This window comes from Sylvia atricapilla, chromosome 2 (assembly GCF_009819655.1).
Source record: "Sylvia atricapilla isolate bSylAtr1 chromosome 2, bSylAtr1.pri, whole genome shotgun sequence".
Lineage (NCBI taxonomy): Eukaryota > Metazoa > Chordata > Aves > Passeriformes > Sylviidae > Sylvia > Sylvia atricapilla.
The window spans coordinates 76,368,829-76,385,309 of NC_089141.1; the positions used below are offsets into that span (position 1 = coordinate 76,368,829).

Consider the following 16,481-nt stretch of genomic DNA (forward strand, 5'->3'; position numbering starts at 1 on the left):
ACTAGTTCAAAGCAAGCAAAAGTTGGTAAGGAATTTTAGTCACTACTATTTTGATGGCTGCTTGCTGACCTGCATGAAATCAGTGGTTTTTATCCAGTTCCTGGAAAACAAATGTCTTCCTGGAGCAAATGCCACTATAGAATGTCATTCATGGCAGTCCCAACAGAGAAGCCAGGACTGAAGTAGCACATGACCCTTCAGGAGGTGACTCATCTAGGCTGGGTTGAGGCATGTAAGCAGTGTGAAGGGCAAGGACTTACTCTGCTGCTCCTTGTCTATTGGCTGTGTGAGAAAACATTCAGTTTCTACTGTTGTGGCTTTGGGATATTCACAAGTTATCTCATTCCTTTTTAGCTCCGTTCTATTTACAGGTAACAAGTCCCCAGACAAGGCTTTATTGACTTGTTTTCTTTGACTGGATACTACCTGGCCTTGAATTCATGGTTTAGCTGTCCTTCCCAGTTAAATCTGCCTGATAAGATCATGAAGGAAATTAAAATAATTAAATTTTAAAAATAGTCTAATACTTGCAAAGAAAGCAGGCTTAAGCAAAATTTGAGTAATACCTTAAGCAACCAAGGCTGCATCATGTAGTGCTTCTAATAGCAATATCTTCATTAAAAATGTTGAATAAAGCGAATCGGAGTATTTGCAACAATGCTGTGCTGTGAAAATGCCTGCTGCATTAATATTTTATTACAGTTTGGGCTGATGACAACTTGTACACAGTGAAAAAAGGAAATGCTACAATCTGTTCATTGGTAGATGCTAAGAGTATGACTAACTCCAGATTGAGTCAAGATAGAGTCAATGTGATCATGGGAATGTAATCTCCATCTTTTTTCCTGTGTAACATCTTCATTGTTGTTAATGGGAGCAGATGAAAGTCTAGGATAGTGTTTCTTTGAGCTGTGGATTAGATTAAATGATCTCTTGAGGTTCTTTACAGTCCAAATTTTTCTGACAGGAACTGACTCCTCCACTGAGAACTAATCTGAATTCAGAATCTCAGCTGAGACTCTGGAATGACAAAGGATATAATTAGGTAACATTTTTATCTGAGTCTTGCAGTATAGTTCAGGGGTGATTAAAGTTAAGGGTCCAACACAGATTTGTTTCAAGAAGAGACACTTCTTGTTCTGTGCAGTGGTTACTGGAGAATTTGCGAATAGTGAAAACCTCAAGATTCCAGTCAAGCAGAGAGGCACCATTGCTCATTGGGATGAGGCATGATTTATTTCCTTTGAGCATGCACTGTTGTTAGTAGTTCATCTCTCTCTTATGGTACTTTTTCTTGAACTTTTTGTTTTGTTTATTCTGCAGGCATTTAATTTAAACAACATAAATAGGGTACTGAAAGAATGCCTTCCAGTGTATCTTCTGTGTGCGTAAACATGGTGTGGTGTGCTTTCCTTCTCAGTTCTTCTTAAGTTTTAATATGTTTTTTTGTCATTTCTGGTGCTGGATAATGTTCACCAATTCTGGTGCTGTCCATTTGAAGACATATATAAATCTCAGTATAGAGTTCTGGAAAGCTTGTGTATGAGTTATTTTTATATATTTAAATAAAAGAAATGGTTATATTTATGCAGCAAGTAGACTACATTATCGATTCACTGGAGGTCTGATAGCTCATATCCTTGAGTGCAGATTCCTGTAATCTTACCTTTGACCTCTGTTTGCTTTTTAACTTCTCTGAGTATTAAAAGTAAAGCAATAACGTGAAGTTTAAGTCTTTGTATAAAATCAACCCTTCTCTGTTGCAATCCTGCTTGCTCTGTGGAGAGAGGAATGTATTAGACCATTTAAGAGGAAGAGGAGTGGAAAAGGGTAAGCAGCAGGTAAAGCAAGAAGGAGCAGAAATGAGGAGGGAATAAGGGAGCCACCAGCTGGGGTTGGAGGAATCTTCCAGCATGAGGTGAAAGAGCATACAGAAAACAGAAAAGTGTTAAATAACTGTGGTGAATGTTTGAGGGGAAGAGAAATGCAGAAGTTAACTTTGAGTGGAGACCTGTCAGAATAGTGGCAGAAGAAACTGTTGTCTTGAGCTTTTGCAACTGTAAACACACTAATTGGGGGAAAAAGGAGAACTGTACTTAGTGTTGTGAGAAGGCTTTGGCTTTCCAAGAATCACAGAATGAGTAGGAAAGGGATCACAGTGGATCGTGTGGTCCAACCTCTCTGCTCAAGCAGGGTCATCGTAAAACATGAGGGAAAACATTCAATTTTAGTATTTTATCATATATTGAAATAAATTAGTTTCAGGTATAAAGCTTTTCACAGTAAACCTTAATTTAGATCTAAACATTACAAATTATTAAGTTATTTAGTTTTAACTTAAAAGGTACTTCTCAATGGCAGTATATCTGTAAGTTTTAGACTCTGCTGTATTCTGATCCCCTGCAAATGCTCTCACTGATACTGTGAGCAACACAACCTTTGTGTGTAAGAAGCCCATTTTCTTGCAAAAGCAGTGTATAGTGTCTGTTTTTAAATGAAATGAGCTTTTGGTTTTTTTGGTTGTGCTTTTAAAAAATGCTCCAACAGGTCATACAACTTTTGCATAGCAGAGGTAACAGACAGGTGGTTCTGCAAGAGTATTTGTGTTTTCACCCCTTGCAGATTCCCCAGTGTATTGATGTGGAAACCAAAACTGGAGAAGGGAAGGAAACAAACTTAGTTCAAAATCACTAGAAGGGACCATTTCAGAATGCTTGGTAGCATTAGCTTGGAGCGCAGATGCTGCTCCTGTTCTCTTCCTTTTCTTAAGCCAGTCACACGGGAGGGAGTAGGAATGCCAACTTCGTAGCAAAATGTTGTGGGATGTAGTTTAGGAAGGCTTACAGATTACCAGTGTCCTGTGGAGAAGAAAGAGGGATGGGCAGTTGAAGTACAGGCAGATCAGGTAAAAGAGGAAGGTGGTGTTAGTGGTGCAGAAGGGGAAATTAAAATAAAGGTACCATTTTTTTTTCCAGATAAGTTTTTTGTTTGGTTGATTTTTTTTTTCTCTTCCTTTTATTAAGGAGAAAGAACTGGGGTAGTGAAAAACAAGAAATGTAATGTGTCCAGTTAAGAAGGCATTGAAAAACAAGTGCTATTATTTCTCTAGATACGAAGTTATCCTAGTGTTGTATTCCTTGTCTTCAGGGTAAAAGGATATCTGAGGAGAGGATGATGGTAGAATGGCCATTTATTTTCTTTCACTTTTCTTGACAAAGCCTGCTTAGCTTCTGCTTCCAATTATTCTACTGATTCAAACATTTCAAGCATTTATATGCATTTGCTAACACCACAGATAATGGTCCTCTTACTAAGAAGTTCAGAACCACATGCAGTTACAAAATTTAGGGTTTGAACTTATGATTTTACAGTATGATATTACCATATATTATCTCCTTTTACCTCCTCCTTCCCCCCTTTATCCTAGTGTGTGAGTTCAGTGAGCTCTAGACTTATGTATCTGGAAGTGTTGTTGTTTTTAATTGGAATACATGCTCAGCTCTGAGGGTCGGTGGTGTACTGATCCCATGTGAGAATTTTCTGTGGATGTTTGTGTATTAAAATTAAAAGCTAAAAGCCCCCTTTTTTTCTTACTTTTGGGATAGGATTTTTTTTATGCAGATAGCCAGCTCTGAAGTGAGTTTTAGCAAAACACAAGCTTTGAAAGACAGTTTAACAGTTGAATGTTGAGGGTTTCAGGGAATATTATGAACACTTTTGGAATTACAAGCATGGAGGCTTGCTGGGTAGTAATCATGGACTTGAGAAGTTCATGTGTTGAAAGTGGTGTTTTCATTGTCTGTGCAAATCCGATAATATTCTTGTTTTAAGTGAGCACTAGCATAATCAGTGTTTGGTAATGCTCAGTGCAGAGCTCAGTTAATATATTTTATATTTTGCTTAGAGAAATGACTGAGATACCTCCTAAGCTTCATGACATTTATTCTTATTCAGCATTTAAATTGTTGGATGATAGTTTAGCTTTGCTGGGCTGTTAAAAAGAGAAACCTCTAGTCCTGTATTCTACATGTTGGTTTTGCAGTCAATAAGTGCAGATAAAGTTCTTTCTGTTCCACTGAGCACCATTTGAAGCTATCAGCAAGTTAAGTCTGTTCAACTGCTTATCTACAGAGGGGCATGTAAGACTCCAATTAAGTTTACATGGATAAATGCAGATTTGTGTTTGCAGGCATCAAGATGACAGAAGCTTAATACTGTAAAAAGGCTAATCAACACCGAATATGTTTAGTGTCAGTAAATATTTATAGTGAAAACATTGCCTATGATTTTGTGCCTTGGCATTCCAAGTTCTGATTTTTAGTGAATAAAAATGTGGTGTGATAGCCTCTTCATAAACTTGTTATAAAACTGTTTTCTAAAAAATGTATTTTATTGTCATCTTTGAGGGTTTTCTTATGAGAATGGGTTAGGAGTTAGGCTACAGCATGTAAGTTAATGGAAAGTTTGGTATGCTTACCAGAGTTTTTAAGGCAGAGAATGAAGAAGGGAAGGAGGCAAGATAGAGACAGGCAGTATGGGGAGTAATTTCTTCTGATTATAATTTAATTTTTTTTTAATGAGTGCTTCTTCAAACAGGGAGTTGCTAATAAGCTCTGTTGAGCAGTGTGATTATTTAGTGTCTTCCTGTATTCGTTAGGCAATAATGACAATTTAACTGGAAAATTAATGGAACCTCAGGAATATGTGTTCTATATAAAGCATATGAATATGTAGTTCTAAAAAATTTCATTAGCTCTCCATTATTTAAATGCTAGTCTGCTTTCTTTTACCAATATATTCTAGAAAATAGTGTAAAAATTGAAACCCAAGAAGCATATTTTAAATTGAGCTTCTAGTGATGTAATATTGTATGAAAACTACAGCCATGTAAAATGAAAAAATAGAGGTATAAAGAACAGTGGTTATTTTATTTGATTATATTTTGACTTAGGGGAAAGAAGAATATAACTGTAACTACAGTTCTGCATCAGCCTTAACAATGTAAAAACTGTGATGCTGAAGTGAAATTTTGTTTTCTGGAGGAGAAATGAATTGATATAGTTTAGGATTTTGCTTGTTTGTTCAAAATGTCATGGCTTGTCAGGCTAACAAATGTGATTTTGTTCCTGGCAGTCTGCAGATCTGGTCAAGAAAAAGAAAAATTCTCTGAAAACCACTTTAACATAAATACAATATACTTCAGTTTAGCGTCTAACTTTGCATGAAATAAGCACTGCCTGTTAGCCTCTGTTTGATCCTGTGAGAGTGTGAGGCTAATGTCTGGGCAGTGTTTTGGAAGCAGCAGGTAGTCAGGAGCAAGCTGCTCTAGGGGTCCATATTTCTGTAGCCTAGTAGTTACTCACACACAGATGGAGACCTTATGAACTTTGACAGAGGTCACACTAAATTGCAAATCTAAAACTTCTAGACTTCTGAAGGATTACCCTGGTAATTTTTTTTTTTTTTTAAGCCCTATGATTTGGTACATCGCTAGAAGCATCAGCTCAGTCTTGAGAAGCAGATCAACCATGCATTCATTGCTCACATAATGATTACAGAGACTGATAAAGATAAGTCTTTCTTCATACTTTAAAGGGAAACTTGTTTCTTAAATTTTTAATTCGTGTATGTAAAATGCATTTTATATTGCTTCCCAAACACTTAGGCTTGTCTGCTGTATTGAACTTATTCAAGAATTTTGGAGCTTAAAACATTGCAGAAGCCTCATATTTTTCAGATGCACATGTGGTAGAAATAATTAAGAATATTAAGAATACTCATAGTATTTTTTCAATTCTAGGAAATTTCGATTCTTTTGGGGCAGTCAGTTGAGACACCAAGCTCTGTCATCTGTCATCAGCCATCACTTCACCAGGGATCTTATAGCAGTTTAGAAAAGAAAAATGTGAGATGATCTGGTTACACATTGTAGTATGTTTAAATCCTGGATTCAAGGTTGGGCAGCATTGAAGAACTCCTCATCTTGATCCTGTCATAGATGAAGTCTCTGGGGCATTTCAACTTACTATTAAGATTGGAAATTTTGGGGGAATTTGTAGCAGCCAAAGAGAGACATTATTTGTTTCCAAGTTATGGGCATTTAGTGTAAGATTTTTAGTTCTTTTGTTTAGTGGAGGTGCAGTGTGACTTTCTTTCAGTGTTGATGAAATCGGGGTCTGTGAACGGTTATTTAGGTCACAGGCAGCAAGGATCTTCTTTTAATCAAATGGACGAATTTCTATCATGTCATCATTGAACTGCTTGTGTCATTTTCTATTTAATGACTCATGAATGAGTCTTTAAAGCTGTGACTTCATGATTCAATGAGGCTGAGACTGACTCAGTGCGTTTAAAGTGGTTTCAGTGACGGCCACACAGAGAGCTTGAAAATTCACACCAGCAGCAGACTAGTAGGGGAAGAAAGCTTTGAAAGTGTTTGAACTGGTCTGCATATAAAATAACAAGGATGTTGTTCATGCTTCTAAACTGGAAAAACACAAAAGAAAAAGGAGTGTAAAAGAATCTCCTGTAGCCTCAGCAATTTGCATGCTCTGTAATGCTAGTGTCTTTGCTTTGGTGAGATCCCAACAAGGGAAAATAATCCAAATAACCTAATTGACAGCTGAAATACCTGAGTTTGCAGTGAATTCTTTTTATACATTATTTTAAACTAGAGCTATAAGAAAAAAAGTTCAAATATTTGAATCGTGTTGTCTTTAATCGTGGTCATGTCAGCACGATCATAATAACTTGTGTGTAAACATACGTAAAGTACAGAATTTTGTGCTTTGCAAGAGATATGGATACACAGACAAATTTTTACCTTAAACTGTTTTGTTTCATGTGTTCAGCATTTTATACATGATGGTGTGCAGCGAAAGCCAAAGTTAATGTGTTATGGCAAATGCAATGTTTGGAGTCACCTGTTCCTCTGACAGTGATGAAAAAGTGTGATTAATTTGTATTTCCAGAGGGGTGAGAATATGCACTGCTGGGGCTGGATAACCTCTTTCCTAGAGGAGCTCCTCATTTGTCCATACCTGGAATAAATCAACACCTGTCATGTTCCTGAACTGCATGTCTATTCCAGCTTTTCTTAAGAAATATTAATGTTTATGAGCCAGTGTTATTGTGTGTAGTCGTATTAAGATGGAACTCTTGTGGCTTATCGGAATCTGCTCGATCTCTTTAAAATTGAGAAAAGACTGGCGATAAAGATGTTGGTTTTCTGACCTGTAATCTTAAACTTTCCAGAAATCACCTGTAAGCTATCTCAAAAGAGATAGTACCTTCTTTTTGAAAATTGTTTGCAGGAAGGAGAAGATAATTTAAATGATCTAGAGAGCTTTTCTTCGAGGATTTTTTAATACCGCCTTTTCTCTCCCACCTCCTATAAGGACTTCCGTGTATTTTTCAATGAAGGACTTTTAGTGACCATCATATTCAGCGCTAAACTGCAAGTACTTCTGGCAAAGTGCAGTTTAGCATTAAGTCACTAACTTAGTTACACAGAAGTTATTCAATTAAAAATAAAGTCATTTAGGAGACGGAGGAGACAGGCCAAGAAGTCTTGGAATGAGAATGAGATGAAGAAATGCAGAAAATATAAAGTTTCATAACAGTCAAAGAAATTAAAGGATAAAGGTGTCTCCAAAGCTTCTGTGATAAGTAATTTTAAAATTAAGTAAATAATTTTTGTGGACTATATGCCTAACAGTGTCACAGAGTGGTGCTAAAAGGGATTCAATAAAAGAATTGACCAGGCAAAGTCGAATAAATACATGTGGGGGAGACAATACGTTTCTTTGTTTTGTAAGTTATACAGGAGTCTTATGTATTACAAATGATAAGTGTTGTAAAACGGTATGCTAAGTGGTAAAAGTTTTTACTGTATTTCATTACTCTGATTGAGGTGTAGCATGGTGCATATCTTCCATTCAGGGTTCAGTAGAATTGAGATAATATTTACTGTCATGACTAATTTGTCATTTCAAAGGAGATGGCTCCAGTCTTGCCTACATCTTCTAGAACTGAACCAAAAGTCTCTTTCTTAGTTGTGCTTGCTCTCCTTAACTAGTTGTTTGAATTAGGCTTGATGGAGTGAAAATTTAATTGTTTACTTTGTAATTAAACTGTGTGTTTAGAAGGATTTTGAGGCAGGAGTGAAATAAAATTGGTAAATTTGCATTGGTTACATCAGTACTATGGTATTTTAGTTGTGAACAAATATTTATTCCAGAAAGATAGGAGTTCATATTTTTTAAGTCCTTTCCTACTGTAATTTGTAATTAGTATTACCTGATTTTGTATTGATTTGGGTTTTTTTTTGTTTTCAGGTGTGGCTCACAATATTTCTTTACTACGTGAAGTGATCGTCCATCCACGCTTTGTTCAAGGAGACATCAGCACTAAATTCCTTCCTGAAGTCTATCCTGAGGGTTTTAAAGGTTTGTTCCATTTGGAAATGTTTCTTTTCTTGAACAGTGTTGTTTTGATTATGGCTCCTTTATATTTTTAGACCGATACGCTCCCCAGTCTTTGCTTTTTCTTCAAATATATCTGTGACTACACACAATTGGAGTTTTTAAATAATGTATAAAGTTGAAATAGTATTTTTTTATTATTTTCAAGAAGACAAAATACATACTTCCAGTGATAAAATAATAAATTGAATACACCCAAACTGACAAAAAGCCATTTATAGGTGATATGAAATATGTAAAATAAACATCAATTCAATTTTGCTATGCTATCACGCTTCACTACAGCACTACTTCAACTGTTAACTATAGTCAGATAAGATTTTTTTCTATTCAGCGCTGCTCCTTCTTCAGTAAATTGTTGTAGCACCTTTAGAATTGCCTGTTGGCACCCTTTGTTTTCACTGTAGTGTTGTCTGGCATTTTATCAGAGTATTTTGGTACCCTGGTCTTGATACTCCTTACACACAGTAATGGGCATCATTTCGAAATTGTTGACTCATACACTAGGTTAACATAAACCCAAATGCAATTATTTCTTTACACCATCTCAAACTACTCAATTTCAAAAATGCTTACCATCAGTTCTAGAAAAATGTAAGGGAACAAATAGATTGGTTTCCTTTCACAAGGTTTTAAAAGGTTGTCTTCTTTCTTAGCCAATCTGCTATAGATGCTTTCTTGACCTGTGTGGTCAGAGACTCGGTTCCTCCATATAGGTCTCTCACCTCAGCTGGCATTCATCAGGCAGAACATATTTCTTACTAAAAAGAAAGACAGTATTTATGGTTCATCATTCATGGGTCCTTCATGAATCCCGTGGAGATTCATAAAGCTCTCCTTTTCCCCCATTCATCATTAATCCAATGTGGCAGAATCCTCATCCCACTTTGGAGGCAGCACTGCCAGATTGGCAGTCACTGGACATGACTGGCATCTTGCCAAATTCTAGTCTCATTAAGGAGCAGAACAGATTTTTCTTACCTCAGGACTCAGTGTGTGAGTGTGTGGATGACTATTCTTTGCACCAGAGCTACTTGATATCATGATGTAATTGACAACTCTGTGTGTGATTCAGTCCTACTTGTGGGATTAATGCATCCTGCGCTTGTTCCTGGCTCCTGCCTGAGACCGCAGGAGCAGGTGTTAGCCACCTTGAATGGCAGTGGGCTTGTGATGCTTCAAGCTGAAAAATTCCTTTGTTGTTTTTGCTAGGGGATGTTTAGCTAATCTTTGAGTAACTCCTCTGGCTTTTATCCTGCTGAGATTCCAGGGTACTCAGATAATCTGCTCTAGAAGGCTTGGTGCTGTTGTAGCGGGTCTCCCTCCTTTCCTTGACACTTGAATACAGAATCTCATGCCTCATCTCCCTGATGTTTCTGGGATTATTCATTTTCCTGAATGGATCCAGATCTCTAAACCACTGCGAAACCTGCCTTTTTTTTTACTGTTGCTGCTTTTGTTGCGGTAGTTTTTTTGTAAGTTCATGGGTTGACTTAGCTTGTGAAGGAATCTGGTGAACTTCAGTAGATGTGCAAAGTGAGTGGCAGGTTGGGAATGGGGAGAGGTGAATGGAGGAAAAAGGCAAGGAGGCAAGATGTTAGAGTCCCTATACCATATTGTGAGAAGGCAGCCTCATCTGGCACATAACTGGGAACAATAAAAACATAAACCAAACAGCAGTATTGTGTCAACAGATTCCTAAGGATATGCTTTTGCTCTGGACACCAGAGGACACAACAGGTATTGTGACGCTTCATAACAGAAGCTAATGATTGGCGCGTATGAATTTCCTAGACTTTGTTCCTGCTCTGTGAAAAGTCTTGCTCACCTCCTCCCGTGTATTAAACACAAGCACATGTTAGCCTTCTTAATTATAAATAATGGAACATATTATGGCATTGTACTTCAAGGATAGATACTTGTGAATAGTGATTAAAAGCTCACCAAAGAAATTGAGAGCCCTTTTAATGATGTAGTTTGCACTGGATCAAATCCTTCATGTTAAAAAAAATTATTTGAATTTTAGGATAGTTTTTTAAGTATTTATTGAAAAATATTTCTACAAATCCAAAGACTCAAATGGAAACAGTTGAAGGCAAGCAAGGATGGTGGGCAGATGACAGGTAGAAGCTCTTGAAGAGAAGCAAAGACAAAAATAAACTTATATGTAATATTTTTAATCACTTAAAAGAACTTTTTACTATAAATATCCAGGGCAAACTTTGCCAGGAGGATTTGAAAATTAAGTAGCTTCATATATCTTTCTATTGCTAATAGAAGATGAATAGCTGTAAAAAAAGAGGTGTGACAATCTGAAAAATTAGAGCAATGTATAGCCAACATAGATCTGGAAATATGTAAAAATATGTACTGTTGTGCTGTTAAATATAAATATGTGCTGTTAAAACACCAGAAGTGTTTCGAAATTGGAAAACTTAAGAAACAGAAGCATTTCGATAGAGATGTGTGTAATATTAATGCTCAAGCACAATTCAGTGTTACAAAATGTAACATTGTTACAAATTGTTTCTTTTGTAACCTGCACAATTGACACTACAATTGTAGTGATCTACATTGATGATAAGTAATGAGTCTCAGCTGTGTTCTCTCTGGTGGCTGCATGAAGTACTGGCCCATTTTGTATGTGCATTTTTCTTCAAGTATAAATATTGAGTCTTAAGAGTAAAATAGGAGATGCTTTGTTCTATAGTCTCATTTTTGAATTCCATTATAATCCTTTGTTCGAAAACCTTTACTCTAAGTTAAGAAAAAGGAGATTATTAGATGTATCTTGGCTACTTTTCCATTAACCGATGTGATGCTCTCTAATTACATTTAGAATGGGCATGTTTAGAATTTTTCATGATTTAACACTTTCTACTCATTTTTAAGTAAACGTTCGCTACCAGAAAAAGTTTGCGTACTGTGAGTTATTTTAAAATAATAGCTGTGCTGGAAGTGCCCTTGTGCAGAGTTTCATTAGTATGAGAAAGCAGCTGCTGTCATGCCTTTTTTTGTCCATGCGAGGGGTGGCTGGCTGGAATGCTGGCTGGCAGTAGGTGAGCTGGAGTGGGTTGTTGCTCTGAGCACCCATACATGTTTTGGGAGGCATGTGGATCTGAGGGTGGGTGCAGGAGCACTGATTAGGTCAGGTGGCACAAGTACACCTTAGAGTGGCCTCCAAGCACTTTGCTTATAGAATAAAAATGTCTGCCAAACATGCAGGAGTCAGATGCATTGTTCTTCTGCAGCTTCCAGACAATCTGGGGAGCCCCTCTGTACTTTCTAGTCTGCATGATGAGAAGGAAATTTACTGTGTATTATCCCTATTTTTATAGGCACAGGAAGTGTATCTCTATTTTCCCAAAGATCCAAGAAGAGTCTTGGACAAAAGGCAAATTAAAGGATCTTTAGGTTAGTACCCTGTTCATGAGATTAGACATTGCGGTTCAGTCTGTTTCACAGTTTATATTTTCCTAGTTTTCTTTTGAAGTATTGAGATTTTCTTTTTCTTGATGTTCCACTCTTCCTGGTTATTAAAGGATGTCTGAAATCAGTCATTCTCTTAGGGAGACGCAGCCAATGAAAGATGGGGCATTTTCCAAGAGGTTATCACAGAATCACCCGAAATACATGGGGGAAGATAAAGAAAAAGACTAATTTACTTTTCCTCTTCTAGCATGTTTACGTCATTTGGATGGAGAGGAAGAAACAGAAATTCTCATTGACAATCCTTTATATTTCCAATACAGAAAGGAATAAAGAGGAAGCACTTTTCTGAAATGGCATATTGGCTCCAGAGACTGTGCATGAGGTGAAGACTTTTAGATAGGTTGTGTTTATCATAATTTTGTGAGTGTACAATATTATTACTCTGCTTAACACTTATTAAACCATCTCTGGAATACTGTGTCCAGTTTTAACCTCCTCATTCATGTAAGAAAGATGGAAATAAACATGAGTAAGTCTAGTAAAGGGCCACAAGGGTGGTGCTGGAGTTGGAACAGATGACCTGTAGGGAGGAGCTGGGAGAACCAGTCTTGTTTTGCCTGGAAGCAAAAAAGCTTAGGGTGGCCCTAAGGACAGCCTTCTAGGACCTCAGGGGGTTCCCGAGAATATGAAGCCAGGCTCTTCAATGAGTTGCACAGCAGCACAGCAAGAGTCGGGTCATAAATTGGAGATTTTAAAGGTCTCACTGCACAAACCTCTAAACAATCTATTCTGAATTTGATGTTGAGATTGCTTGGTGGGGAGAGGGGACACACTGAATAAACTAAAGACAGTTCAAGGTCTCCTCAACCTCAGTCATTCCATGATTCTGAGTGAAAGTGCTTTTTAAGGTGAATTGGGACTGAGGATTTGACTTTTAAGTTTAAGTCTGGAGGCTTTCGCTATTAATTGGAGATAAAACTTCCTGACTGTCACTGTTAGAAGATGGAAGATGATTGCTGCTAATTTCATTGATTTTCTCTGCATTGGAGTCTAATATTAGTTTTAACTTTATGAAGCTGCTGGATTATAAAGGTTCATTTAACAGTTTACTTTCTTCTTTCTGACATGTGAGGCAAAAAACCCCACTTCTTTGTCTGTCACTATTTCCTTTATAATTCAAAATAGTAGAGGCTTCCTTTCTGTATACTGTAGCATCCATCTTAGAAGTGGCCATTTGTTCTCTGAGACAGACTTCTTCACTACTCTGAATGGTTTGAGATTGTTTATGCAATGTTTGCCTGTCTTTTACCATGGCTGTTTGGATGGAACAAAGCTGTGCTCAACTTCACAGGAAATTAAACCCTTTAATAACACTGAACTGTGTTTTCTGCCTCAGCCTGCCTAGTATATGTGCCATCTGTAATGGCTAACTTCAAAATCGATTGGGAAAAACTTGAGCTGAAACAGAACCTAGGAATGTTAGAAACATTGCCTACGTTGGTGTTGATCTGAATTGTGCATTGCACTTTTTATTTTGCCTATTATGCTTTTAATTTTTATTCTTCCCAACCAGAAAAGAATCACTCTTCAAGTATTAAGTAACCAACTGGGGCACATAACCAAGGCTTGTTTGTTTTGTTTTGGTTTTTTCACTGTAATTGATAGTAGGAAACGCGTTTCTAGGACAAAATGCAAATGAGACTGTTATGGGAAAAATGACCTTTCATGTAATTTAATTTGATGTTGGTTATGTAAAGTAATTGCATGAACCTTTTTGACTCAGCTTGTGGGATACTGGGATAATATTGATTTAAGCAATCATAACATCAGGGAAATAAGAGAGAAATACTTTTTTTCTTGTCTTCCTTCCGACCAGGGTTCTGCAATTTAGTAATAATATATGATGTGTGCAGTCTAGTTTTAAATAATATGAACAACACTGATTCCGCTCCTTTAGTTGTGACTTAATTTTATAACCATTCTTCCTGTATTGCATTCGCCTTATGTAATTCAGCTGATAATTCAGTGATAATGCAGAAGTATACCCCAGGTTAAACAGATTTGGGAGCTGCCAGTTCCACGTTTGATTGTGGAGGCGAAATTTCTGTGTAAGCCAGGAGTGATGGCTGGCTTACATGATCATCTGCAGTGATGAGAGCAGGGAAGGGCAGTAACTTCCTCTACTGGAAGTTGGGGGACCTTTTCTACTTGCTTATTTTGCTCTCTTTCAAGGAAGCACTGAGACAACTGCTCCAGGGGTTGCTTTGTTACTCTTCAAATCAATCTGTATGGTGAACCTGAAGGACTGTGTAGTTATGTCTTTATTGATGGTGAACATTAATTTACTCCTCAAGACACCCCACTGAAATCCTGAGGAGTAACTTTTGAAGGGTAATAATACTTGGCGAGAAAGGAAGATACTTCTATCTGGAACATTGGTGCATTTCCTAATATAGTAATGTAATTGTAAGTTTGACTTCAAAATTGTTCAGAATTCAGTTGAGCATAGCAGCAAAGCAAAAACAGACAGCAAGGGAAATGGGACTGGAGTTCAGAGAACTAAGGCAGTATTGACAGCAGTCTGTCCTGTGTATTAAAGGTTAATTCCCATCCTTAGGAAGCAGCCTTTAATCAAACTCTGAGGTATACCTCCAAAATTATGCTAAGAACATTCTGTGGTAGGGTTATATGTTTATTGCCAGACACCAAAACCTAATTTTGGTATGTTCCTGTTAACAGTTTCTATTATCTCCCAGAAATCCTACATTGGATACTACTGTCATAACTGGTTTTCTGCTTGCCACGTCTATGACTGTTGTAAGTAGTGACAAATGTATAAATATTTTTTTCATGTTGGCAGAAGCAAGTGTGATTCTTGTTCAGCTGTTAACCTGTTTCAACTTATTGACCTTTGTTTGCTGTTTGGAGTTTGATTTTTATTGAAGATACAGGACGAAAATAGTTTTTGTAGCCCAGCAAGCGCAAAAGCAGTTATTTCATCCAAGATGCAGGTCATGCAATAAAACCTTTGATATGGGATCTTTCTAGTTTTGCCTTGGTCCTTTATTTGGGTTGGTTCTAACCATGTGTATTGGCGCAGGTGGGAACGTGCAGTTTTGGTCACACAGTCTTGTCTTGAGTCTTGGGCAGGGGGGACGGAAAGGCAAAGGCTTTAGGGCAGATTTCTGATGTGCCTTTAGCTGAGGCATGTAAACAAATCATGAGTTTTAGATTCTGTGTTTTGAAAATGTGATCTCAGAGCTTCTTCACTGTGTGTAAACAATGGGAAAATTGGTGCATCTCAGATCCAGAAAATTGATGTTATTGCAATGTACAATTACATAAGGCATATATATACACGTATATGTGTGTGTATATACAAATAGTACAAAAGTTCAGTGTTTTTTGAATTTTGCCTCGCAATCAGTTTTTCTAATAACTAGCAAAGGAAAGATCACATTTGTTTCTGAAGCCAGGTTCTCAACCTTTCAGCATTTGTATTTCTGCATGGGTTTGTTGAAGTGAAGACCGTTTCCATTTCAAGGCAGATAAAAAAAAATAAACACTGAGCAAAGGAACTTGCAGTAATATTCAGCCAGAATATGTTAATGTGGACTAAATTAAAAGAGATTGATGTAGATTTTCTGAGTTTTGTTATTTTTAAATTTACATTTTTTGGCCTGTGACAACTTCTTTGTACTGTTAGCTGGACTTTAATGAATATATTCCTGTCACTGTGACATGTTGCGTTTCTGACGTGGAATCTAACTAGCCTCTTTACCTAACCCTGTTTAATATGCCCAGTGGAAGGATGGGTTCTACACAGAAGACATCCTGTTTTGAAATTGTGGCTTTGTTGCTGTAGAGTCTGCTTCAGTCCTTTACAGCAGTCTCCATTTCTAGATTTTCTTCAGGATCTCATTAGTCTTATTTTATTCTGCTGATAGAAATTGTCACTGGCTAGTAATTAGTACTGGGGAATGTGAATTTACATTACATAGCACTGAGGTGATGGGAGGGTGGAGATATAGAAGGGATCTGTGTAACTGTTTGTCTGCTGCAGGACTGGAAGTACATGTGTCCCCCTGGGCAGAGTTCCTCTGGGAGATAGAGCCTTCTGAAGCTCTTCCCCCATGCTTTCATGTGAAATCTGTACTTGTTCTGGATGATGGCATTTGCTGTGATATGTACACATAAAGCACTTTTTGAAAGCTATATTGTAACAGAGTTCAACAAATCTTTCAGTTCTCAACCTTTATCTTTTGTTAACTTTATTGTGTAATCCTCTCTTCCTTGTGAAACACTCTTGCTTTCACTTTTACAAAATCTCTTTCTCAAGGATAAAGTTTGCCTCTTTTCTTCATGACAATTCAGCTTTGCAGTTCTTGTCCTGTTTTATGTCAATTTTAACTTCCTGCCTTGTGGACCGAGTACTTTATCTTTTCATTCTCTCTCAGAGAATCAGAGTGGCTTGGGCTTCAAGGGACCTTAAAAATCACCTGGTTCCAACACCCCTGCCCCAGGCAGAGATACCTTTCACTAGACGAGGTTGCTCAGCACTCCATC

General features: G+C 37.3%; 1 protein-coding gene across 1 annotated transcript in view; it reads left to right on the forward strand.

Annotated features, from left to right (window-relative positions):
* PCCA (propionyl-CoA carboxylase subunit alpha) overlaps positions 1-16,481 on the forward strand; it is a 270,508-nt gene that overhangs the window by 123,809 nt on the left and 130,218 nt on the right. Inside the window, exon 17 of the mRNA XM_066313485.1 lies at positions 8,337-8,447. Coding sequence (XP_066169582.1) covers positions 8,337-8,447 — 111 coding nt within the window. The remainder of the gene's footprint in view (positions 1-8,336; positions 8,448-16,481) is intronic.